Below are 24,692 nucleotides of genomic sequence, written 5' to 3' on the forward strand. Positions count from 1 at the left end.
CAAGAAGCATGAGACTGAGAAATAGCAAAGAACCGTGTTAGCTCCCTCTGCTTGACACCACACCTACCTCCATGACAAACTGGCCAGAATAGGTTCCTGTCATGGTGGAGCTCTGTCCGGCAGCCAGGATCCCCACTGCCCAGATGTAGAGGGCAGCAGGCCCAAAGTAACAACCCAGCACCACACCCTGGGAAAGGTAAGGGAGAAAGATGTGCTTGTGTTGGTCATCTGCTTAGGCAACACTTAAAATAGCATTTCTTTGAGGCACATCTACTTCTTTGATAAACAATCCCTACACCAAGTGTGTGCTGGGCACTGTCACACCCCAGGTGGAGGTCTTGATCTGCTTCTAGCAGCTTTCAATCTCAGTGTTGCTGGACATGCTCTCATTCCTCAGCCTAGTCTTTCCTTCTCCAAGCTCTAAAAGATTTACCTCTAGCCCCCATCTTAAGACTGAAAAAACAAAGTCTGTATCACAGTTTCCAAAGTTTAGTCCTTAAAACACTATTATAGGAAATGACAATACAGCAGCAAAAGGTCAGACAGATAAATGTGGGAACAGCTCTGTATAGTACGTGCATGTATTCTACTCTTCCTGAGTCACAATGTAGCCAGCATGAGGGACTTTTGTAAGGAATCCTTCAGTAACCAAAATTAATACCCTTTAGAAATATATACTGTGACCAGGAGTTTCCAAATTCCCAGTTTCCAATCCATCTTTCCATTGATCTTCTATTCCCTCCAATACAAAAGAAAATGACTGGCTGGCTTCTGGAGCTTTGAAATAATTCATACTTCAGAGGAGATAGTCAGATCAGAAATGAGTTCATGAAGTTGACCAGATAACATGGTGAGAAGACTAAGCTAGGAACAATGATAATAAACTTGAACATGCTTACCCCTTTGTAGATGTCCACAGCCAGGGTTGAGTTATTCTCAGGAAAGAGGCCGACATAGGGACTGCTGCTATTTTTACAGACATCCACCTAGAACCCAGAGCAGTTTCAGAGCAGCTTTCATTTTATAGGAAAGGACCAGATAAGAAGAGCTCTCTATAGCTCACAAACAAGTCCTTCATAAAGGGGCAGCCTGGGGAGAACTCTGGGTGTAGGCTACGAAGTAGACACAGCCTGGCAGCAATGTGGTACATGTGGTCATCTTCTAAAGTCCTTCTGAAGTCCCACACCATTAAAAAACCATTCGTGAGTTAGAATGAATATGATAGCACACATGAGATATTTTGTAAGAGGACAGGAGTAGAAACCCTAAATGAGGCCCAAAACCCGAGAGCCCGGCATGAGAAGCCTTTAATCAAAGTAAAGCCAGGAGTCTGAGGTCCTGCTGATGAGAAACAAAGCATGATCAAAACTACCCCACTGATCAGAAATTGAGGAAAAAGCATGATGTGACCAAACAAAATCTTTCCTCATAATTTCAATATTCTATTTATTGATTCCTCCCAACCTGTCATTATCCCAAATGGCACAACTGGCAAGCAGGCAGAAAGAAGTTGACACACAAGAAACAAAAGGAGATGACACACAGCAAAACAGATGAAGCTACCTACACAACAGCATGAGGCAATCTTGGGTCTGAGGCCAGCTCCCTTGCCAGCCAAAAGCTGGTCCGATGCAACCGGGCCTTGTCAGCACCCAGACTATACACTGGTACACAGTGATGTGAACAGTGCTGACCTACATAGATCCATTTCTCTTGGGTTCTAAGTCATGTATCTCCTGTCCCACTGCAGCCTTCATTTTACCCTAACATCCACAAGCACATATGACTGTGGCTTACTCACCACCTGCTGGTTGGTTTTCTCAAAAAATGCTTCAGCAAACACTGAGACCACAAAGACGTTGATGATGAAGGAAACAAAGAGAGCAATGCAGGATTCAATAAAAAAGTACTTGTTGGCTTCTCGAACTTCCTGTTTATTGGCCCGGTTTACCTGTCTAGACTAGAGATAAAAGAAACTGTCATTTTTGACCAGTTGGAACAAGGTTCCTTGGACTATTCAGGACTTTGGAGTCAGCTAAAAGATTAAGAAGGCAAATAATTTAATAGTCCAAATGTAAGAGATCTGACACTCACCTAAACCCTGGTTCATTAAGCAATTAAATCCATACCTTTTGGCAACATTGCACATTGCCCAAAGAGGGACCAGAGACTGAGTGACTACTGAACTCACAGCTGTGGCTGGAGCAAGCTCTGGCCTACAAAAGCAAGCAGATTTCAATCCTTTTTTTTTTTTTTTTTTTTTTTGCAGACAGACTTCAATCCTAAGGGTACATAACCCTACTTAGAAATGTCTCTGAAGTCACACTGTACAATATTCTCTGGTAAAGCTTGGTTGTCCTATACAAGACCATGTAGGCTTTTCATATCTAAGAACAAGAGACTTTTAGTGTGCTTTCAGATCTTTTGTGAAGAATGCCAACCCCAGCTTACCTGTGGAGTTAGTAATCCCTGATCAATTTAGTGACAACATATAAAACAAGCATGTGGAACTTAGAAATATCTTGCTCCTTCAGGACTCTAAGTGTTGTAAAGCTATGACTGTCTCCCTGGCAACAAAAGGAAAACAAGGTCCCATGACCTATCCATGTTGTTACAGAGTTACGGGCCTTACTCACCTTGACTAAGGCAGAATGGAGGTACATGTTGTGTGGCATGATGACGGCTCCCACGATGCCCACAGCCTGCTCAACCTGTGGGGTGCGACAGCCAGAGCAAGATGGCACGAACATGCCCCTGAGTACCTGGCTCTGGTTGGGTTTCACTGTAACATACTACAAGCCAACATACCAACTGTTAGCCTTAACGGAACATGAGATGGAGAAGAACACACAGCAGAGGAGCCATAGGACTCTTTCATTTCCTATTAGCTCCTCCCACAAACCACCTGTAACAGCCCGCTGCACCAGCACGCACCAAACAAGGCTTGGATGGGAGGAACACTTTAGCTTAGGAGTTTGAAACCAGCTTTGGCAACTTAGTGGGAGCCTGCTTCCCTAAAATAATAACCATGCTGGGATACAGGTCAGTGGTACAGCATCTTCCTGGTATGTGCAAGGCCCAGAGTTTCAAGCCCTAGCAAAAGTAAATATCACTAAGCAACCCAGAGGGCTTGTCACCAGGAGTCAAAAAATTCAGGACTAAACTTTCTAAATATTTCTCTCCTTTTTTCCTTCTCTCTCTCTCTCTCTCTCTCTCTCTCTCTCTCTCTCTCTACTAGGAACTAAACAAAGGGCCTCTGCACTGTGCTACATTCCTAGCCCCGTTTCTTATTTTTAGGTAGGGTCTTTTTAAGTCACTAAATTGCATAAGCTAGGATTGAGTACATAAAATGTAATTATTGTCCTAAATATGAAATGGCTGCTAAAGGACTTATTGTAATTAACTTCACATTAGCTCCTAGTATACAGAATCAGTTCTTCATTATATTTCTCTATTAACCTATGTTCATTAAAAAAATCACCTATGTTTCCCACTTGTAGCAAAGACTCATTCATAAATATTTTTTATACACTTTCTCTTGGTTCAGCATTTCTCTTGAAAGCCTTATTCCAGCCTGTATAATCTAGTCATAGATTTTAAAAAATCTAGTCATAGATAGATATACTTTTTTTTGGTACAGGCAATTGATCTCAGGACCTTATGCTTGCCAGGAGGGTGCTGTGCTGCTGAGCTAAATCCCCAGCTAGATATAGTCTTTAAAGTTTAGCCAGGCCAATAAGATAACAGTAAAAGGACTGGCCAAATAGCTCAGTGGAGTGAAGCACCTGCTTAGGCAGATACAGGGGCTAGGAATTCAATCTTTGGGCCTGCCTTGACGGCCCTGCCCCTGGGGCGCACTGAGACTAGGACTGAGACTGGGTGTGGTGGCGCACGCCTGTAATCCCAGCACTTGGGAGGCTGTAAATAGGAGGATCACTATGAGTCCGATCTACACAGTGAAACCCTACACAACCTGTCCTAAATTAAAAAAAAAAAAAAACAACAAAAGATATCAGTTTATTATTGGACACAGGAAAGTGTTATTACTTTAAAAAGTGGAACTAATTCTTAAGAGTGTTTAGCTTGGAGAACAAATCGGGATATGCGTGTATCATTTATTATTTATCAGTTGTTTTAATACAGGAAAAATCTGAGCTATTGTTAATATAAACCAGGATGAGCAAACCAAAAGCTTTTTAATTTGGCAGTCACGAATAACTGCAAAAACAGAATCACCCTAAGATTACAGCCAAAAATAACCCCACAATCTAGCCAGGCCTAACCTGCTCTGTTACAACAGATAATCTGGGACTAGGGTAGATAGACTGGAAACACCACTGTACTTAGTCATTTTTGATCTATGAATTTTTGACCTGCAGGCCTTCAAATATACTAATGATTGCTGCAAAATCAGCCCAGAGCTGAATTGGTTTTTGAGGGGGTTATCCTGGGAATTGAATTCAGGACCTCATGCTTGCCAGGCAGGCGCTGTGCCCCTGGATTGGTTTTTTGTTGATATAAATATGTTTAAATGAAGCCATTCTAGCACTATTGCTGTCCCCCACCCCACCCCTCACCCCAGGTATTGGGGATTGAACCCAGGGCCTCTGCACTTAGCTACAGCCCTGGTCCTTTTTATTTTTTATACTGACATAGTCTTGCTAACTCACCCAGGCTAGAGTCAAACCTATGAGCCTCAGTCTCAGACAGTGACTACTATTGTCTTTTATAATGAAAAGTTAAAAACCAAACAAAACAAATAATTCTTTTCAAAAAGCCACTGAATAGCCAGTAACACTTGCCTCATATCCAAATGTGAGGGCCATAACAGTGATGAGAAAGCCAAAAAACGCTTCTAGCTTCCGCAAGCCTAAAGAGGAAGAAAGGCAGAAGGGAGCTTGTAGGAGGCAGACTTCTCCAGCAGCCACGTGAAGGAAAGCAAAGTGGCTCCACTGACTGCCCTTGCCCCATTCCCACCCTCCTTACCATATTTGTCCAAAAAGAGAAATACAAATGTATCTGCAATGGTGATGAGAACTCCACCCCACAGAGGAACCCTAGGTTAGAGATGGAAATACAGATTAAAGGAAGGACACATGGAAAAACAACACCCTCTTCCAACTGCTCTCCTGATACAGAACGCTTACAGAAGACAGGCCTTGGGGAGGAGGGAAAACCTTGAGAAGTAAGCCCTTGGGTTATTGAGGCTCATAAGGACAATTTTAATACACTCATTCAAACTTTGAGTGTAGTATGTCAGACATTTAGCATATGAAGCGGGAAAGTAAGCCTTTTTTTTTTTTTTTTTGGTACCCGGGATCAAACTCAGGGCCTTGTGCTTACCAGGCAGGCACTTATGCCACTGAGCTACCTCCCTAGCCCAGAAAAGTGGGTCTTATCCTCAAGGAGCTCACTGTCTAGGGGGATAAACCTGCATATAAATAAGTAAATAAATGACAGACTGCCATACACTTCATCACACTCATATGTACAATTAACTGCAGATATAGAAGATGTAGAGACACACGGGCTAGTGGGGAGGGAGGTGATTCCTGAAAGACTCCAAAGAAGAAATAATACTTCAGCTAAACCTTAAAAATTAGAAATGTGTTGGGTCTTTGTTTTCATCTTTCTTTGAAATCCAGCACAACACTGACAACTCCCTCACCTTCCTATAGACAGGAGATTGATGGCGATGGCTGAACCAATGACTTCCTGCATATCTGAGCCAATGATAGCCAACTCCACCATCAGCCACAGGATGATTCGTGGGACCTACACAGAAAAGAAGAAGAAGATGTGGTTCACACTGTTTATTTAGGAATATCCTGTGTCATCTGGAATTCAGACTGCCCTTCCTAATCCTCAAGACCTGGCCCAGGACTCGGCCTCACTCAGCACTGCAGCCCCCAGGCAGAGAAGGAACAGGTCCTACACAGGGGAGCCTGCGAACACCAATGCCAGCACAGCAACTGATCTTACTGCTTTTTCCTTCCCTTCCCACTCAGAAGAGAGGAATTTCTATTTATTAACTTCAATAATTTTTTTCCCAAAGACGCTACACATTTGTGGGAAAATAGTTACACCAACAACATCAAAAGAGACTAGGAAATGATTGCAAAAGAAAACATCTATCTTGACCAGCTGAGGTGACAAAACAAGCAGGAAAAGGCTGAGGTTATCTTTTTTCTGGGGGGGGGTCATCTTTAAAATAATAATAATATGCATGCAAGTGAAAAATGACAGCTGCAAAAGGACTTAGGGTAAAGTAGTTGAAATTGGGTGGAATATACCAGCGTAGGTAACTAATCCAGACAATAGCCTAGCTGAAAGAAAAATTCAATGGTAGCACACTGAAGCCAGAAAAATTACTTACAAAATAATCTTTAACATGTGTGAAGAAAGCAAAAGTGGGAGAAATTATAAATTAGCAAGGGTTTTTAAAAACTAGATTAAAAGGGGGCCTGCCCCTTAGCTCAGTTCTTTAAGTGGCTGCTTCAACAAAGCAGTCAGGCTCAGGTTGCTGTGGTTCAATCCCCACAACTCAAGCCAGCCAAACCTGCCCTGAAGGCATTCGGAGCCCCCCCCCAAAAAAAAACTAGATTAAAAAATAATAAAAATCAGATAAAAATATTTTATGATCATAGTCAAGAAAGGAGATTAAATTACTTAGGTATATAACATCTATACGGGTAGGTCAGAATCTTATCTAAAAATGAAGCTCAGTTAAAAAATTCTTTCCAAGGCCAAGCATGATGGTACACAACTGTAAAGTCAGCACTGAGGAAGGCAAAGGCAAGATCACAAATTCAAGTCCTGCCTTGAATTCAGTGAGACTGTATCTCAAAAATAACATGGGGGGGGGTAAGCTGTAGATATAGCTCAGTGTTAGAATGCCCTGGGTTTGATCATTAGTGCTGAGAGAGAGAGGAGGGAGGGAAGGAGGGAGAGAGGGAGAGAGAAAAAGCAAAAGAGAGCACAAGCGAGCGGGCAGGCGGGCCTTTCAGGGTATAGCTCAGTGTTAGAGCACTTAACTGGTCTGATCCCTGCACTAAAGAAAAAAAGTCTTTCAGGCATAAAAAAATTATGTTCCTGCATTCCTACACTAGGTAGCAGTATAAAGGTCCAAAATACCTAGAAGAAAGCTGTAGGGAAAGGGTAAGCTCAAGGACACAGTAAACTGAAAAATGATTAGCAACTCCAAAGATCCTGCTAAGAAGAGTAAAAAGATAAGACTTACCTTTTGAAAGAGGGCAAGGTCAAACAAAACAGAGATAGGTCCAACGCAAAAGTCCTTGGAGGGAACAGTCCCTCCTCCACAGATAGGCTGGGCACTGGCAGAGGCCAGAAGAGTGAATGGAAAATGCTTACTCATAAAGGATTTTTCTAAGGAAACCTCAGGGGAAAAAATAAATCCCAAAGCAAGATTTGGGAAGAGGGGGGAAAATATGGCTTGGCAGCAAGAGGGACAGTCAGATTTCCCTTGGTATGGCCAGGTTCCAGGGCTACTGACCCCAAGTCTCCCAGTGTCTCAATATATAGTGGGGTCAGCGCTCATGGGCAGACACACAGATGCCTCTGGGAGGGGGTAAGATACAAAGAGGGCAGCACACGGCTCACCTTGGGATACTGACGGTGACACACTTCAGCAAGGTGCAGCCCGGTGACCACTCCCAGTCTAGCTGCAAGGCGCTGGAGCAGCAGCCCCACCACAGTGGCCAACAGAAGGACCCAGAGCAACTGAGGAGAACAAAATCCCCCGTGATACTCATTAGATAACTGAGTTTTTTTGTTTGGTCCTTTGGTACTGTAAATGGGAAGCACAACATGAAGGAAATGCCCAGGTCAGGAATGCAACGATCTGAGTTTGGTACAGGATCTACACAAGGCCAACTAGGTACCTCATACTTCTGAGCCTCAGTTTCTCCCATCTGCAATTTCTCTTTTGTTCAAGGAAATTATGTATATTAAAATAAAAGACCAGATGGAAACTACTTTTCATATACATCTCACTGCCAGAGAAGTACAGTTATAACCAAGGAGATGGCACAAGACTGCGGAGGGAGGGCTGAAAGCTCATGACCTATACAACTTTGTGATACTCTGGCTCAAAATTAAAAATAAATCAGCAAGTAAATTTCATTAAGTGAGTAAGTAAAAGGGCTAGGGATATAGCTCAGTGCTCCCTGGGTTTGATATCCAGCATGAGTGACAGGGTATTTGAAGTGTAGCTCAATGGCAGAAAACCTGCCTAGACCCTGGATGCAATCTCCAGTATTGCAAAAACAAACAAAAAACAACAAACAAACCTCCAAAACCCCACTATGGACCCTGGAACAACAAGGCTTGAGGGTTAGGAGTACCAACCTTGTATATACTAAAATGTGCATATAACTTGATTCCCTCAAAACTTCACTACTAGTAACCTCAGTAGACCAAAAGCCTTACCAATAACACTTTGTATAGTATACAGTATACAATTTACCTAACAGACGAAATACCCACATGGAGATGCTCAGCCCCAGACTTTCAGGCAGTGCAGCTCAACAGCAACAGAAGGTGGCTACAAAATTATTACAGAGGTATAGTATATACTGTGACTTTTACGTGTGTGTGTGTGCGTGCGTGCTATAGTCTGGGGAGAGAATCCAGGGATTCTCTACTACTGAGCTACACCCCCAGTCACGTTTTTAATTTTGAAACAGAATCTTACTACAGTTTCTAGCTTGGCCTCAAGCTTGTGCCTCAGCTTCCCTAATCTCTCCCTAATGCAGGGATTACAGAGGCACACCAATGCTCTTGCCTGTATTACAGTTAATTTTATCCAGTTATGATTTAAGCCATACCTTTACATTTGCTTAATTTCTCTCAACTGTGAATGGTACCACATATGGGCTATTTGTGTAAGTTGTGATAAATCTTAACTTTTTAAAATAAATATGTGTACCCTTTAGGCTAGTAAATGATAAAAACAGATTATAATCTATATGTATTGCTATGGCTTGCATTTAGATTTCCCCTCAATAGGTCAGAGGTGGGGATTATCAGAGATGGCTGGATCTAAGTATATGATGCTAGGATTGATTCAAGGTGTGACGCTAGGATTAAGGACATACAACCTGAATTGAATATTAAGAGTCAGAAAGAGGGCTCTGCTGTCACTTGCTGCTCTGCTACTTTGCTGCTTGCTGCCTTCTACCTGCCATGAACTGCAGTTCCTCTCTTCCATGCCACCCTGCCTTGGAGCCAGTCAACTATGAACTGAAACCAATATAAACCATGAGTTACAACAAACTTGCCTCCTTTAACTGATTGTTGGGTATGTTGTCTTAGTAATAAGAAAAGTAACTAAGACATGTATTTTATGTAGTCACAGCATACCTAACTTTTTCTTAATTTTAAATATATTTCTATGTTATGTAGTTCATTTGTTGGGTTTTCAAGCTGTCAAAAATCCCCAATAAAGAACCCTCACACAAGTGCCCTGTGAAGTCCAAGCCACAGTGTTCAAGGGTCAACTCTGAGTACTTACATCTACTGCAGCTACTACCCAATAGCAGGGCAGACTCAAAAAAAAAAAAAAAAAAAGCAGGGTAGAGAAAAGAACGAGGGTGAACTGCACATGTTTAAAAGGGCAGGGGTAGACTAGACTTTCACCTTAAATCCAGCCACTGCTCCAGACTGCAAATCAGATTCAATGTTTCCTGGATCCAAATAGGCGATGCTCATGAGAAAGCCTGGTCCTGTGAACGCCCAGAGTTTACGAAAGCTGAAACAAGAGTACTACACAGGAGAGGAAAGGAGATCAAACTGAGTATCACTTAGTTTATTTTTCTTTTATCAACATGAAGTAGCAATATCAGCTTCCTAAGAACAAAAGCTCAGAGTTGAATTTTGCATGTATCCAGGTTTCTCTTTCATAACCATTTTTCATCAACAACCTAGCCACTCTCTGTATGTAGGAGCCCTTCCTGGCCCTGACATTTCAATCAGCATCTCACCTACAACCAGAGTAACCCAATCAGTACCTCTATGTCCAACCCAAATAGAACAAGAGCCATAGTTTAAAAAAGAACATATGAAAACAATAGTTGCCTGATCAAAAAATGCTCACCAGTGATGGGGATATAGCTCAGTGGCACAAGCGCCTACTTGGCAAGTACAAGGTCCTGAGTTTAATTCTCAGTACCAGTAAAAAACAAAAAAAGAAGGGCCAGCCAAATAGCTCAGTGGATTAAAGTGCCTGCTTAGGCAGACACAAGGGCCGGAGGTTCGATCGCCTGGCCTGCTGTGCTGGCCCCGCCCCTGGGGCATGCTGAGATGGTGATTGAGACTGGGCTTGGTGGCGTGCCTATAATCCCAGCATGTGGTAGGCTGTAAACAGGAGGTTCACTATAGTCTGATCTACACAGTGAGACCCTATATACCCTGTCCTAAATATTAAAAAAAAAAGAGCAAGCACACCAGTATCACTTAACAACTGTATTGAATGTTCCCATCTTTCTGAACAGTTTATTTATTCTTATTATAAAATCCTATCTTCAGAGGTTGACTGCCAAAATTAGACCTAGAGCTATGGTGCTTGAGTTGTCTCTAACAGATCTTCCTTTCACAGGCTTTCACCAGACCACAGCTCCCCTCTGTGACTGGGCACGAACCTCCTCCTCAGGAATGGCAATCTTCTCGTCAAAGTAGGTGGCAAAAGGCTCCTCTGAGTGTCCAGTGGACTGTGGAAGGGAGGAATTACTACAGGCAGGGCTGATGGTGTCAAGACTGGCAGAGTCCCCATGATCTTCAGACACATTTTCTGTATTAACATGTTTAAAGAAAAATTAATAAAAATATTTTTGAACACTAAAAGTTCACCCTCAGTAATACTGAAATTAATTTTGTTTTTTCTTTCCAGTCCTGGGATCAAACCCACAGCCTCAACATCCCCCAGTTACTAGAACAAGGTTTAACACCAATCTTATAATTGTTCTGTTACTCATTCTTCTGTTTCTACTTCATCATTTTGAGAATTCATTTTCCTCTAAAAACACTGACATTTGTGGCTCAAAATATGACATTGCTAGTTCAGCCCCACTGGTGACCTAAAACCTGCCTGAAGAAGCCAACCATGGTGGTGCACACTTCTTGTGTGTGTGTGTGTGTGTGTGTGTGTGTGGTGTGGTGTGTATCTTAGGGAGGGGTCTATAGGGTGTTCAGGGTCTCACTACTAGATCACACTTGCAGTGTTTACAGCCTCCCAAGTGCTGGGATTACAGGCACACACCACCACACCCAGTCTTAATTGCTGTTTTAGCATGCCCTGGAGGTGCCCTGGCAAGGCAGGCCCAGGGATAGAATCCAGGGCCCCTGTGCCTGCTTACAGGTGCTTTAATCCACTGAGCTATTTGGACAGCCCTGGTGCATAGTTCTAATCCCAGCACTAAGAAGCTGAGGCAGGAGGATCACGGCAAGCTCAAGGCCAGCCTGGCCTACATAGTAAGGCCCTGTCTCGATAGATAGATAGATAGATAGATAGATAGATAGATAGATAGATAGACAGACAGACAGAAGTCAATCTATCAGAATATCCCACCTCTATTGCATTATATGACTTACTCAAAGAACTGTCCTTATATTTCTACCAGGCTTCTCAAAGCATGCAGAAGTTCAAAATACTGTTATAGTACAGGACAGAATTTTTGTTTTTGGTATTTTTTATTTATTTTTTTCATTCATGCACATTTGGTACAGGGCCTCACTATGCAGCTCGGACTCATAGTGATCCTCCTGTTTTCAGCCTCTCCAGGATTACAGGCATGCACTGCACTACCATGCTTAGACTCAGTGGCTGGCTCAGCGTGCCCTGGGGGTGAGCCGGCACTGCATAAGTGACCAGGGATTGAACCCTAGTCCCTGAGCTTGCCAAAGCAGGTGCTTAGTCTACTGAGCTATCTCACTGGCCCTTAGGGCAGAATTTGATACTGCAGGGACGCCACTAACCAGGCACACTTTGTGTCCTAAGTCCTCTACAGAAGGGCAGCTGATCACAGGGTGCCAGCATCTCAGCTTGGTATCAGTGTTTCCTATGAAACCTGCATTTTACAGTTAATGTTAAATTCAGGAAGGTGAAACTCTGGAGGAAAAAGGCCAATGTACTAGTAACATACCAAGTCTACTTTGTTGCAGGCATCATATGACTATTCTGAACCACAAAGCTCTATTCTCTGTTTCTAGTAAATCCTTACAGCCTCCAACTAGAAAAACAAGAGTTTTATTTTTATAGGAAGCTGGCCCACATCACCTCAACTTAGAGAATCTACTTGGGAGGAAATTAAATATAAAAAGAATGCAGCGAGGCATGCCTGTAATCCCAGCACTCGGGAGGCTGAGGCAGGAGGATCACTGTGAGTTCAAGCACAGCCTGTGCTACATAGTTCAAAGCCAGCCTCCTGAATTACATGGTGAGACCCTATCAATAACAACAGCAACAACAAAAAGCATGCAAATTCTAAAAAGAGAAACTCAGAATTAAGAAAGATTAGACAAAGCACTCAAGAAGCTACAACAGGGACTTGGGATAAGCATGGCAAATATGAGGTCCTGAATTAAATTCCTGGTAGCAGAAAAAAAAAAAAAAAAAAGGTAGCTGCAATAAAATGCAGAGAACATAGGACTTGCCTTCATTTTGCCTTCCATCCGCAACAACAGGAAGTACACTCTGAAGGTTACTATGCCAAGTCTGAGACAAGTACTGTGCTTGCTAACATTATTGCTACAGAAACCAAACCTGAAGCTAAAATCCAAATTGGAAAGAAGATACTGTGTGAGGTAGGGCTCTGTAGTTTTAAATCCACTTTCATTTACAATGTAAGTTATCACATGGGACTTCTGAATGCGATTGTTGGAATAGACAAGGAAAATATAAATTTCTGCCTAATTCCAAATAAAAATCAGACAATAGAAAGGTATAAATTACCATCTGACATCTTTTGTCCAGGACCCAACACCATGGTGGATATCTGAGGGCCCACGTTCTTAGAATAAGATTCTGTAAAGAAGAAAAGGGAGGGAGAAGAATTAGGGAAAATGAACCCGCAATTTTGTTACTCTGTATCAGTGGACCTTTATGAAAAGAGTGATTCAACCTTTAAACAGTTATAGCTTTCAGAATATGATTACAAGATACTTAACAAAAAGCAAAAAGTCTTCATTGTGTTTTTACTGGCATGACTTCAAAACCAAATTGAGGCAAAAGATATTTCAGTAATACAGGTAAATCCTTTCTAATAGGCACCCTTAGCACCCCTTTAATAAGCTAGGCAATTACCCAGCCTCTGTCTTCGTCTGTAGCTTACCCAAAATGTCAAAAGTCAGACTAGTCTGACCCAATTTTACGAGTTTTTAAAGGATAGAGGTCTATGACTACCTTTGTTCTACCTAAATGTAAATCCATGGCTCATTCTTCTGGGAAAGGCAGAAGAAAGCTCACCCCAGCAGAATGGCAGTGGAGGGGCACTAATTTACAGCCTCAAATTCCCCTGAGGAGAGACCTCAGCTCTATGTCAATCTCACTCCCCAGCCCTCTGTCAAGTACGGCTCTCGAGGAAAGCTGAGGCACAGTAGGTTCGGCCCAGTCTGCAGGCCAGTGCTTCTCCAGGTCCTGCCACAAGCAGTCTGGGTAGTGGGCGGCAGTGGGGAGGCACACATACCCGGCATCGTGGTGGGGAAGTTCCCCGTGGGGGGAGCAGAGGATATTACAGACCCCTCAGGCCACAGATTACACATTCTCTAATCAGCTTTCCCAATAAGGTTGAGTTTTAAAATTTCCATCTACTTATTATCAAATCTACTTTGCAGATGATTTCAAATTTAGAAGGGAAAGGAGGGTCCTCTATGTATTAATTTTGCTCCCCTTAAATATCCACTGTATCCATCCTACCAAAAAGTGAAAGAGCCTCACTTTGGCTATCTTTCACTGCTGACATGTGCTTTGCTTCCTCTGCTTTCTTTTTTGGATAATCTGCATACCTATCTCATAGAAGTCTGGTATCTAGAACTGAAAGGGACTCTGAGGATTCATCTGCCTTCTGGGTATAAAACATATCACCACAAACAGCTAGCCTAGAAAACAACATCTTCCCCTCCCTAGTCGTCAATGCCATTATATCACAAGGTGCAACTGGTCCTATCGCTGTCAGCTTTAAGCCATCCGGTGGCAAAACACAAGCCCAGAGGACCCAGAACAATTAAAGTCAGTCCCTCTTTCAGCCCCTCACAAAGCCCTCACCTAAATGGGATTTATACTTTTGGCCACTCACTTGGGTTCCAATCATAGTGTAGCCCCTTGATACCCCAGGGCCTTTTATTTTTGTTTTATAAGTCATTCTACTAAGCCAGGCTATCACATTATCCTAACCCATAATACATTTGAAACCACAACTCAGATCCAAGACTATGGTTCTTATAGCAAAAGGCACATTTGGTGCACTGAGCAACAAGAAAACTCAAGAAGCCAACTGGTTAGCTTTGGATCTAGCAATTCCAGTCCTAAGACTGAACCTTAAAGTCTCACACAAGTGAACATATACAAGGATATTTTCCACAACATTGTTTATGCTATCAAAGGAATCAGAAAATTAAGAAACCTGGATATTAGTGAGGAATTGATTGATCAAACTGTACACATTCACTGGGCAGAATATCAGGAAGCCATTATAAATAAGGCAAAACTATAGTTTTGGTTAAGAAATGATCTCTAAGATAGGCTGTCAAATGAAAACCTTAATTTATTAAGCACTATGCTACTGCCAAAAGAAAACACACACACACACACATATACAGCAGACTATGTCCAAAGGATCCACTGAAAGCTGGGGCCTAGCGGCTGTGCCTAAGGAAAGGGAGTAGGAGAACAGGAGCAAGGCCAAGTGAAGGAGGACTTCCTACTGAACAGACACTGTGTTCCTTGTTATACTTTTCTAGTGTTGGTTTTTTTTTTTTTTTTGCTTTAATTAAAACTCAGGTGGATTTTCTCAAACACTGTAGGGATGTTCTGCTGCACCTTCTCTGGTAATACCCCCACAATGTATAACCAAAGGTGTGAGGCTATCTATTTGGTGGCATTTACTGCCTTTAGTGTACTGAGTGGTTTGTCTGAGTGTCCAGATAGTCACTACAATTACAAAATCATAATTTCAGGGGCTGGGGAGACAGCACGGATGTCTAAGCGCCTGCCTGGCAAGCGCAATGACATGGATTCGATCCCCGGGATTATATGACGTCCTGGCACCCGAAACCAGGCATGGTGGTACATACCTGTAATCCCAGCACTGAGGAGGCTGAGACAGGAGATCCTGTACCAAATGAATGAATGAATGAATGATTTTTAAAAACCTAGAAAAACAAAGTCATGATTTCCGAGTTTCACCTGAATTCAAAGAATGGAGGCCCTTTCGGGGAAGCATTTCCTGGCTCATTAATTTGGTCTCGGTGGCCCTTCCCTTGGCTTCCTTTGGGTACTCTGCTCTACCACCATCTTACTCCTCACATGTGCTCTTGAAAACACCTATAATTCTTGAAACTCTCCTGCAAGTTTAAAATTCTAGGAAAATTAAGTTCCCTAAAAAACATACACCAGCCATAATAAATTCTAGTATCTGATAGTACTTGTTTCTTCTTCGCATTTAGAAGAAGCTCTGAAAAACAAACTGGATAACTCAAACCTGTTTTAATAATCACTCCCAAGAACATCTGGAACACTAAATATTGAAACACATATAACTTAAACACCTTCCTATGGCTAAAAAAGTCTGTTTTTAAAAATGTGTTTTCTTATAAAACTCCTCCATGGAGACCAATGGCACTGACATTCACTTCACTGATGTTACAGCTGAAATAGATTCCCTAAAATTAATCAGAAGGTTTAGACAATATTTGTAACATAGTCCTTTAGCCTGTTCCCTTATTTCTCTTACTTCTCCCACTAAAATAAAATCAAGACAGCATTAAATAGGAAAAGAACTTTCTTAAAAGCAACCAAAAAGAAAAGAAACCACCCCCGAAGCAAAGCAACTCCCCCCAAAAAAGTTTGTATAGAGGTAACAGAAATGATTAAAACTGAATGACAGGACCGTGGAGATGGCTCAGTAGAGTGAGCACTTCCCTGGCAAGTGCAAGGACCTGAGTTCAATCCCCAGTTCCGCAAAAACAACAACAACAACAACAAAAAACCCTGAATGACAGCCTCCTCTTCCCCGTGAGGCTTTTCCCAGACACTGTTCAGTGCCAGAGACAAGCTCATGATAAGGCGGGAACTGCCAGATGCACACGGGTCAAGGCTGTAAGAAGTGATAGATACGTTATTAGAGAACGAGGAATTGAGTTTTTTAAAACGTTCATTTGTCTTAAAGAAAATGTAAAGATTTCCAGATCCTGACAAACCTTCCTAAAGGTCTACTTTCAGGTTAACACACTTGATAGACCTACCACAGCATCACTACTAATCCAGCATGTATGCTGGGTAACATGTTTTTCATCAAGGTAGGCTCCTGTCATTTGAATCAATGGGAATCAAGGAAAACTAAAATATTCAAGTAGGTTCAGTAGAGCTAATAGTTTCCTGAACCTTATATATTTTAATGAGAAAAAAATTACTAACCTCCCCCTCCTCCCCTTCCCTTTTGTGGTGTTAGGGACTGAACCCAGGGCCTGGATCACGCTAACTATATGTTCTATAACTTAGCTACATAGTCTGCCCTAGTCTTGTTTTTTAAATGATAGATTACTACTGCCTCTATATTTCCATTCTAGATCGATAAAGAAATAGCTTTTTCTGAGACTTTCCATCAAAGATATCTACTGGATGAGTTCCAAAATTCAGTCTGCTCCCACTGTGGGTGATGGAAAAGAAACATTTTGCTAAATGCTCGTGACAGTCGTGGTTATTCTTGAAGATGTGAATTCTTGAATTATTATTTTGTAAAACTTAGAATAAGTTTATGCTATTTTTCTGTTACTAAGATATATGTGAGACCTAGGAATGTGGCTTGCTGATAGAGTGCTTGCCTAGCACACACAGGTCTTAGGTTCCATCCTCAAGGCTCAAAAACCAAAAGGGAATTGGAAAAAAAAAAAAAAAAAAAAAAAAAAAAGAATTTGACATAAAATGATAAAGGGATGGGTTAAAGACTGACTATATCTGTCTCGTGGCAGAAGAAACAAACAACCTGTCTAGTAAGGCCTTTTAAGGAAAAGGCCTCCACTCTAAGTGGCTAATATTAGCACGTCTTTACCCGAAAGCTACACACCACACCCAGATCTAACCTATATCAGTGCTGCTGTTATACAGTATTCTTGGCAGGAATCAGGGCTATCTCTATCTAATCTCAAAACTGGAGACATTTTACATGGCTTAACCAAGAACCACAATTTCAACTCCACACCAAGTTTGCTAGGTTTCATCTGTCAGACTTTGGAGTTTGAGGTTCAAAGAGAAAAACCTGACATTTGAATCCATCTAAAGATAAGGAAAGAGCAAGGAGAGAGGGACAAAGGTGAGGAGAGAGAGGGAGAGAGGAAGAGAAGGAAAGAAGGAGAGAGGGAGAGAGACAGAAGAGACATAAACAGAGACAGAAAGAGAGACAGAAAATGTTAAGAAGCAAGAAGAGGAGCGAGGGGGTAAGAAGTGGGAGAAAGAGTCCAGCTGATAATGAAGCCAGTTGCCTGGTGTCAAAGGTGATAAGAAAATGGAGAAATGTGGCCAGGCTGTCAAGAAGTACTGATCTTTTAGACAAAAATATCATTCACCAACCAGAGACTTCAGGATGGAAGGGTCTCCTACCACTACACAGAACTGTTCTTTTTCCTCTGCTCAATGCAACTGAGGCTTAGCCAGCTCCACACCTGACTGCTTATGCATCAGGGTCACTCAAGGCTTACTTCCAGCACCTATATCTTGGTCTTTGTTCCTCCCAACTGTCATCCTAGGGGCTTACTGAAAACTTCTTGTAACAAGAACTTTACAGCACTGTTTTACCTTGGGAGACAAATGCAGACTCCTAGCCTGGCACTTCTGTTCTAGAACACAACTCAAGCTCTGTGGACAATTTGAAACATCCCCATCTACTAGAAAATAAAATGTATTAAAAATGTCTATGCCACTCAGCCCACCAGGGGGCGGGGCTGGCTGGCATTTGGTGCTGGGTGATTGAACCGCGGTCCCTGTGCTTTGCTAAGCTTGTTCTAAGTAGGTGCTTTAGACCACTGAGCCATCTCACCAGCCCCAACTGTTATTTTTCTTTTTTCTTTTCTGTTTTTTTATTAACTAAAATGTGAAGTTTATATTTTTTCTCCAATTTTTAAATGTTATTTTAAAGAGTAAAAACAAAACAAAACAAAACAAAAAAGCAAAAGCAAATGGCAGACAAAAGCTGAGTAACAAGCAACAGTACAAATGGTATATAGTTTTAAAACAGGAATAAAAATTTAAAAGTTGTTATATTACATATTTTTGTCATCAGATCTGTTCAGATTAATATAGGTATGCAAAATTGTCAAATAATTGAACATTAATGCTTATTTTCAATAAATTTTAATTTTTTTTCTAAAAAAAAAATGTCTATGCCAGGCTAGAGATGTAGCTCAGGGATGGAATACTTGGTTAGGCTAGCCTTGGGCCCAGATCTGTGGTAGCACCCCCAACAATGTCTCTACCAATTTTTTGCCTCAGAATTATTATTTTTTTTTTTTTTGCAAATGGGAAGGGGTCTAACAGATAGAAAGGGAAAAAGGAGAGGAAGAAAAGGGGACAAAAAAAGAATTACGATGCGTTATGCACATGTACCAACTCCTCACAATGAATATAATTGTCATGTTCTATAAAATATGTACTAATAAAAATTTAACATTTTTTCTCCAGTCAGATTTTATTGTTACCTTTCAGATATACATTATCACATTAGAAAATTTGTATCTATACGTGATATAACTTGTTTCTTTATTTTTCCCTTATGTATCTTTCCTGTGGCAGACAGGAAGAGTGATTATAATTGGATTACATTCAAACCATTTGTCTAATGACAGATATTGGCTCCTATAATTTTAAGTATATATTTTCCTCTAAGTTTCTTAAAGAAAAACTGTATGTAAAAAAATAATCATTGTACCAGATTTTCTACACTCATATATGCCTCCTTCTACTCTTTGGAACCTGGTATTTAATAATTAACTTGTAGCCTTCTCCTTTTATTACCAAGTTTTAAAAAGTATCAAATTACTAGAGATGAGACCAAAACGAACAAACAAGAACCTCACACTTGACCTCTACCGGCAGGAAGCAGGAGAATAAGACTGAGAATCCTAACTTCCAAATCTATGTCTGGAAACTTTGGTCCTAATACTAAAAAATTAAATCACTCTAACCTTAAGGAGGAGAGGAGTTACATAATAACTATATATTTGTCATTTCTGGACAACTGTTTTATACTCCATTCTGATTTCATTAAAATATATACTTTTCTTTTTCAAAAATACACTTTACAGTACACATATACTGTTTTACTCTCCAGGGTACCTGGAGGATATATTCATGTAACCTGGGCAGTAAAGTGAGACCCAGCATTTAAACAAACACCCAAAGGTGGAGCATGTAGGGGAACACTGGAATCCCAGCACCCTGGAAGTCTGAGTTAGGAGAATCACAAATACAGACCCAACCTGGGACACTTGGCGACTTTGTCTCTAAACAAAAAAAAATTTAAAGGGCTCAGATGCAGCACAATGTGAGGACTGTAGGTTTAATCTCCAGTACCAAAAAATAAGAAAATAAAAGAATTTTAAAATGGTACTCGGTGAATAAGACAAGAATCCAGTCAGTGGGAGAGAACCTGTGCGCCAAAGCAGGCTGTTTGTACCACGGATGCTCTACAAGGTTCGTCAGCACTGGTCTAGGTCTTCTAACTCCGTATATTCTTCCCATTCACATGTCCTGGACTTCTTTTTCAAAACGTAATTTCAAACCACACAGACGATAATAATGACAATATTAGGCCACAGACTTCCTTCTGCCTCATTCAACCCAGCATCACTCCTTGCTTCCTCATTCAAGCACACACTGTAGACAGCTTTCAAAAACACCTTCTTCCATTCTCCCCATGCCAATATCCAATTTTCAAGCCTAAGCAACTGTTACACTGCGTTAGTTCAACGTTAAATAACTAAACTTACACCATCTGTACTGGAGCCAAATCTGCCTGGCACGCTATGGCAGCAGGCAGTGCTCTTTTTCAGAAATTCACTTTCTTATTTTGTGATTAGTTCCTACGAACGCCGCAGCACCTTCTGTGGAAAGGAAGAACCAGAAGGCAAACAGTCTTCCATGGAGTCAGGAGGGGGCACCAAGAGAAACTGAGGGATTTTTAAGCCCATGGGAAGACAACTATAGCCAGGAGGAGACAGAAGAGAAGGGATGTGATTCAGCACCAGGCACCCAACCTCTTAGTGCTGACTGGAACAGCACTAAGTATCCACTTTGTGGCTACTTTTCTTTAACCTTTGCTTCTCTGAGTCAAAAAAAATGAACCAATGTAGCAAGGAAGCTCAGGGGCCTGAGACCATGCTGATTTCCTAAGAGCAGGTGACACGAGAATCCTAGCAAGCTTCCCTTTTTCTTAACAAGAAGTGCTGCCAGGCTGCTCAGAAATTCCCCTTCTGAGTCCCACAGTCATCCGGGAAACATGAGAAATCAACTATGCTGCAATCACAGCCTTTTGGCACTTTTGTGTCCAAAATAAACTGCCCTAGCCAAGTAAGACTGGAAATGAAGTGTCACCCAATGCAAAAACAGACAGCTTCTCAGGGTTCACTTAACCAACGCAGCTCACAGTGAATGACTGAGCATAAGAGTACTTTTCAGCCTTATTTAATAAAACACCCAGCAGAAAGCCCCTGAGGCACATGTAATTGCACCGTACTTCAGATCAAGTTAATGATGCAGAGGAAACACAGGCCTGAAGGCTCACTGGCCATAGGCTAAGGAATAAGGAACAAGGTAATAATCCTGCAGCTCTGACTGTCTACAGGGAAGGAACTATTACACGCAGGAAACTATTCTACTCTGTCATTTAACTAATTTAAAACTCACCGACAGCCTTAGAAGACTGATATCATCCAGCCTCACTTTTAGTAAGTGCAAAGAACACGGAGGCAAGCGACTTGTGCACAGGGGCTTCCGCAGCCCACAAGTGATGCGCACTGGTCAGACTTCAGCTTCCACAGAACTCAAGTACGCCGCTTCCCCGGGTTTCACCACCATTCACTCAAATCACGGCCAGCAAAGTTCCTAGAAGCCCCGTTCTCCTTCCACGTGTTTGCTTTTTCTTTCCACATCAGAGATGTCACATCCTGTAACTCACAATACCCCTTTGAAAGCACAGTCAATGTGAGAATACTGTATCCTTATTGTACACGGAAAAAACTCAAACCTGGGTTCTTGAATTTCTTCTCTAACAACGCTCTTGAAATATCCTGATGCATAAAGTAGGGAATCCGAAGAAAGGGAAGGAATGCAAAGGTGGGCTATCAAAAAAGTTTACACGAAAGCTTTAGAAGTAGGGACGTATACTCAAAGATGGGGGCTACATACTCTACTTATATACCGTATGCAAAGTGACCCTACACAAAGACCTTCTCCAGAAGCCAGCTACTGCACACAAACACTTGCCTGCTCTGGCCCTTCTCCCGAAAGGCGCTCTCGGGGGCACCTGGGACTTGCAAGAGTGTTTTGGTGCAGTGCGTGGCAGAAGAGGGATTCGCCTCTGGGGCGCGGCCGACGTCCAAGGGCTGGCGCAAGACTTTGTTCTGTGCCGCCTCGCAGCAGGTCTGCGCACCCTGGACCATGGGTCCTCAGTGATCCAGGCCGGGCTGGGCCATTTTTCCTAGGCCGCTATGGGAAAGACGCGAGGCCGGTGGCCCTAGAGCTCACCCGCCGCGCCCTGTTCCCAGCGCCTTCCACTCTGTCTTCCTTTGAATAAAGCGGCTCCACCGGCCCCCAGGACTCGCGCCGGGCGCCTCAGGCCCTCCGGGTCCGCACCGCTCCGCGCAGCCCCGCAACGGGCCCCGAGCCCACACCGGCCCCAAGCCGGCCGAGCCGCCCCGCGCCCCTTTCGCCCACTGCGAGCCGAACACAGTGGCCCCTGACCTCGCCTGTCTCCGGCCTCACGGACTCCGGAACCACCTGACACGCAGTCCTGGCGTCTGGGACTCCATAACCCGTGAGCGGGCGCCAGCAAGCCAGGCCCCTGCCCTCCAGTGATTGGCCGACAGGACGCGGCCCGATCCTTATTGGCAGGCTCACTGCAGTTCTCAGTGAGCGTGGCAGCCCTGCAAGCACCAAAGCTCCGCCCATTCCGAGCTCGAATGGGGCGGGGCCAGGGCGGGGCCAGGGGCGGGGCCAGGGGAGGGCGGGACTTAGGTCAACTCGGGATCTCTAGTTCAGCGAGCAACCGGGAGACAAAATTCCTGCTATGTGGCACTGCGCTCACCGCTTCCTGTTAGTTACTGACAATCAAGCCCCTTTTTTCTGCAGACGTGACTCTACCAGGTACAGCTCCACCCTATAATAAAGTTTGGCCGTCCGACAGCACAATTTCCTTTCCATCCGAGAGCTCCTTCATAGTATCTGTTGCTCCTTCATAGCATCAGCCCACACTAGAGAGGAACCGAGAAGCTTCGGCCAGTGCAGCCAGTGCAGCCAGTCCGACAGCATCAGGTGTTTTACTTCAAGGCTCGCAGCGATACTCAGCCCTCAACCTGACCCTCAATTCACTGTAGATGACTGGTGAACAGGGCACAATAGATGGCCCAACAAAATCACCCTAATTTTCTACAGTGTCGTTAATATCTACTAAAATAACCTTAGACTCCCCCACCTATTTAAGCAGCAAAGATCACCTCCTTCCTTCACGAAAAAACAAAACGCTAGGAAAAAATCTTAGTAAGTTACCAAGAGTCTTAGATGAGAGAAAAAGGAACGTGAACTACATAGAGAAATAGTCCAAGAGTGTAAAGTAAAGAACTCAGGGACCAAAACCATGCAAATAAAAACAAAACGGGGCCAAACATCATCCACTTCCTCGCTTAGACTGGTTCCCAAACGAAAGTCTCCTGGAGAAGGGGGAAAAAAAAATGCACAAATTATTTTTGAGAATCACTCTACAGCAAATCTGGAGTTTTAGAAAGGATTGACAAAGTCCCTCCAGACAGCACCTTGGGACCCGCTGCTGCACCTGGAAAAGAAAAAGGCTGGAGCCATTCTTGTTGCCCTCCCACCCTGCTTGCTCCTCTCCCACCCTGCTTGCTCCTCTCCCACTCTGTTTGCTCAGCGGGGCAGCCTCCCAGGGCTGCTCAGTACGCTCAGGCTACTCACTTAGTTCACAGTGTGGAGCTGCCTCTGTATTATGTTGCTTCTTCTTCATGGTGCAGAACAGGTCTGACTTTTCTCAGGGCCGGCCACCGTCCCTCTATTTATGCAGGTGCACCTCCCATGGTTAATAAGACACTTGAGGCTGCTCTAGGCAATGCGGCATTCATTGGTAAAGACTGGTGGGGAATTGCAAGAGGCAAGCCACACCCTCAAAGCATAATCAAATTTCATCTATGACCTGACAAGAAAAGGGAAGCATTATATACCTGCCACTCCTAGATATTAACAACTAATTGAGTTAAAACTTTTATTTTAAGATTTCATTTCTGTGCCATTCGGCAGGAACTGGAGCTGGGGTGCTGGCAGAGGGAAGGGGTGGAGGAAGAAGAAATTCCTTCAGTTAGCCCCTCCTTTGGAGGGAATCCAGCTCAGGTACCTGTATGTACAGGGGCTACTTGTTTACTAGGACTCTGCTCCCCTGGGACCAGAGGTAAAACTAATTAACCCAATGACCGACATTCAGCATGGATTTTCCACATAGTACGTGCAGTACCGATGCAATTAAAAAGAGTCTCAAAGTGAAGGCAAAAATGCCGCCTCGACTATCCCTTAGGATTTGAAGGAGCCGCCGGCATCAGCCTGGTCAAGGAGTGATTCATGGGTGGAAAAGAAAGCCAGGCAAACCTAGGGTTGGATGCCTGATAGAAAAGAGCAAGAAAAAGCCCCTGAGACTGCAAAACAGAAATCCAGGGCAAACCAAGAATTTTTACTCTTGAAGGAAGGGAAGCCTGAAGCGCAGGGAAAATTTGTCTCAAGGAAATGACTTGCAAGACAAAGCCAGACCAGAGATGCTCTGGAGTGGGGTGGGATAGAGAGGAGAAGACTGGCTGCTTCACAGGCAGCAAAAGTGTTCTGATAGTTTTAAGAGAAACCTCAGTACTGCACAAACACAATATAGAAATTCCTTCAGTTAGCCCCTCCTTTGGGAATAAAATAGAAAGAAATATAGAATAAAAAAGAAAGAAAAGAAAGAATAAATTCAAATTAGTGAAAGTACACTTCCAGGCAAGTGGCTTTGGTTCCTACACAGAATGAACAGTGGAAGGGATTTTTGAGTGTTCTGTCTAGTACCCCAGATGACAGTCTTTTTCTGGGGGTTCAACTGCTGAAAGTCATACCATTATAACACAGTCTGTCTCCTGTTTTTTTTGTTTTTTTTTTTGCAGAACTGGGGATTGAACTCAGGCCATTGTGCTTGCCAGGCAAGTGCTTAATCTACTGG

General features: G+C 42.9%; 1 protein-coding gene across 3 annotated transcripts in view; it reads right to left on the reverse strand.

Annotated features, from left to right (window-relative positions):
• The window catches only part of Slc11a2 (solute carrier family 11 member 2), a 32,879-nt gene extending 9,369 nt beyond the window's left edge, over positions 1-23,510 (reverse strand). The window contains exons 1-12 of one of the 3 annotated variants that reach the window (XM_004637814.2): positions 23,414-23,510; positions 12,968-13,039; positions 10,659-10,807; positions 9,658-9,783; positions 7,621-7,740; positions 5,669-5,775; positions 4,987-5,057; positions 4,803-4,870; positions 2,637-2,792; positions 1,802-1,960; positions 900-986; positions 68-187 (exon numbers count right to left, since the gene is read on the reverse strand). In XM_004637814.2, coding sequence (XP_004637871.1) covers positions 68-187; positions 900-986; positions 1,802-1,960; positions 2,637-2,792; positions 4,803-4,870; positions 4,987-5,057; positions 5,669-5,775; positions 7,621-7,740; positions 9,658-9,783; positions 10,659-10,807; positions 12,968-13,039; positions 23,414-23,462 — 1,284 coding nt within the window. In that variant the 5' untranslated portion in view covers positions 23,463-23,510. Of the gene's footprint in view, positions 1-67; positions 188-899; positions 987-1,801; positions 1,961-2,636; positions 2,793-4,802; positions 4,871-4,986; positions 5,058-5,668; positions 5,776-7,620; positions 7,741-9,657; positions 9,784-10,658; positions 10,808-12,967; positions 13,040-13,951; positions 14,057-22,186; positions 22,280-23,413 lie in introns of those variants that run through there. The other 2 variants (XM_023722776.1, XM_023722775.1) reach the window with 2 other exon arrangements.
• Positions 23,511-24,692: the final 1,182 nt, after the last annotated feature.

This window comes from Octodon degus, unplaced genomic scaffold (genome assembly GCF_000260255.1).
Source record: "Octodon degus isolate 3935 unplaced genomic scaffold, OctDeg1.0 scaffold00093, whole genome shotgun sequence".
NCBI lineage: Eukaryota > Metazoa > Chordata > Mammalia > Rodentia > Octodontidae > Octodon > Octodon degus.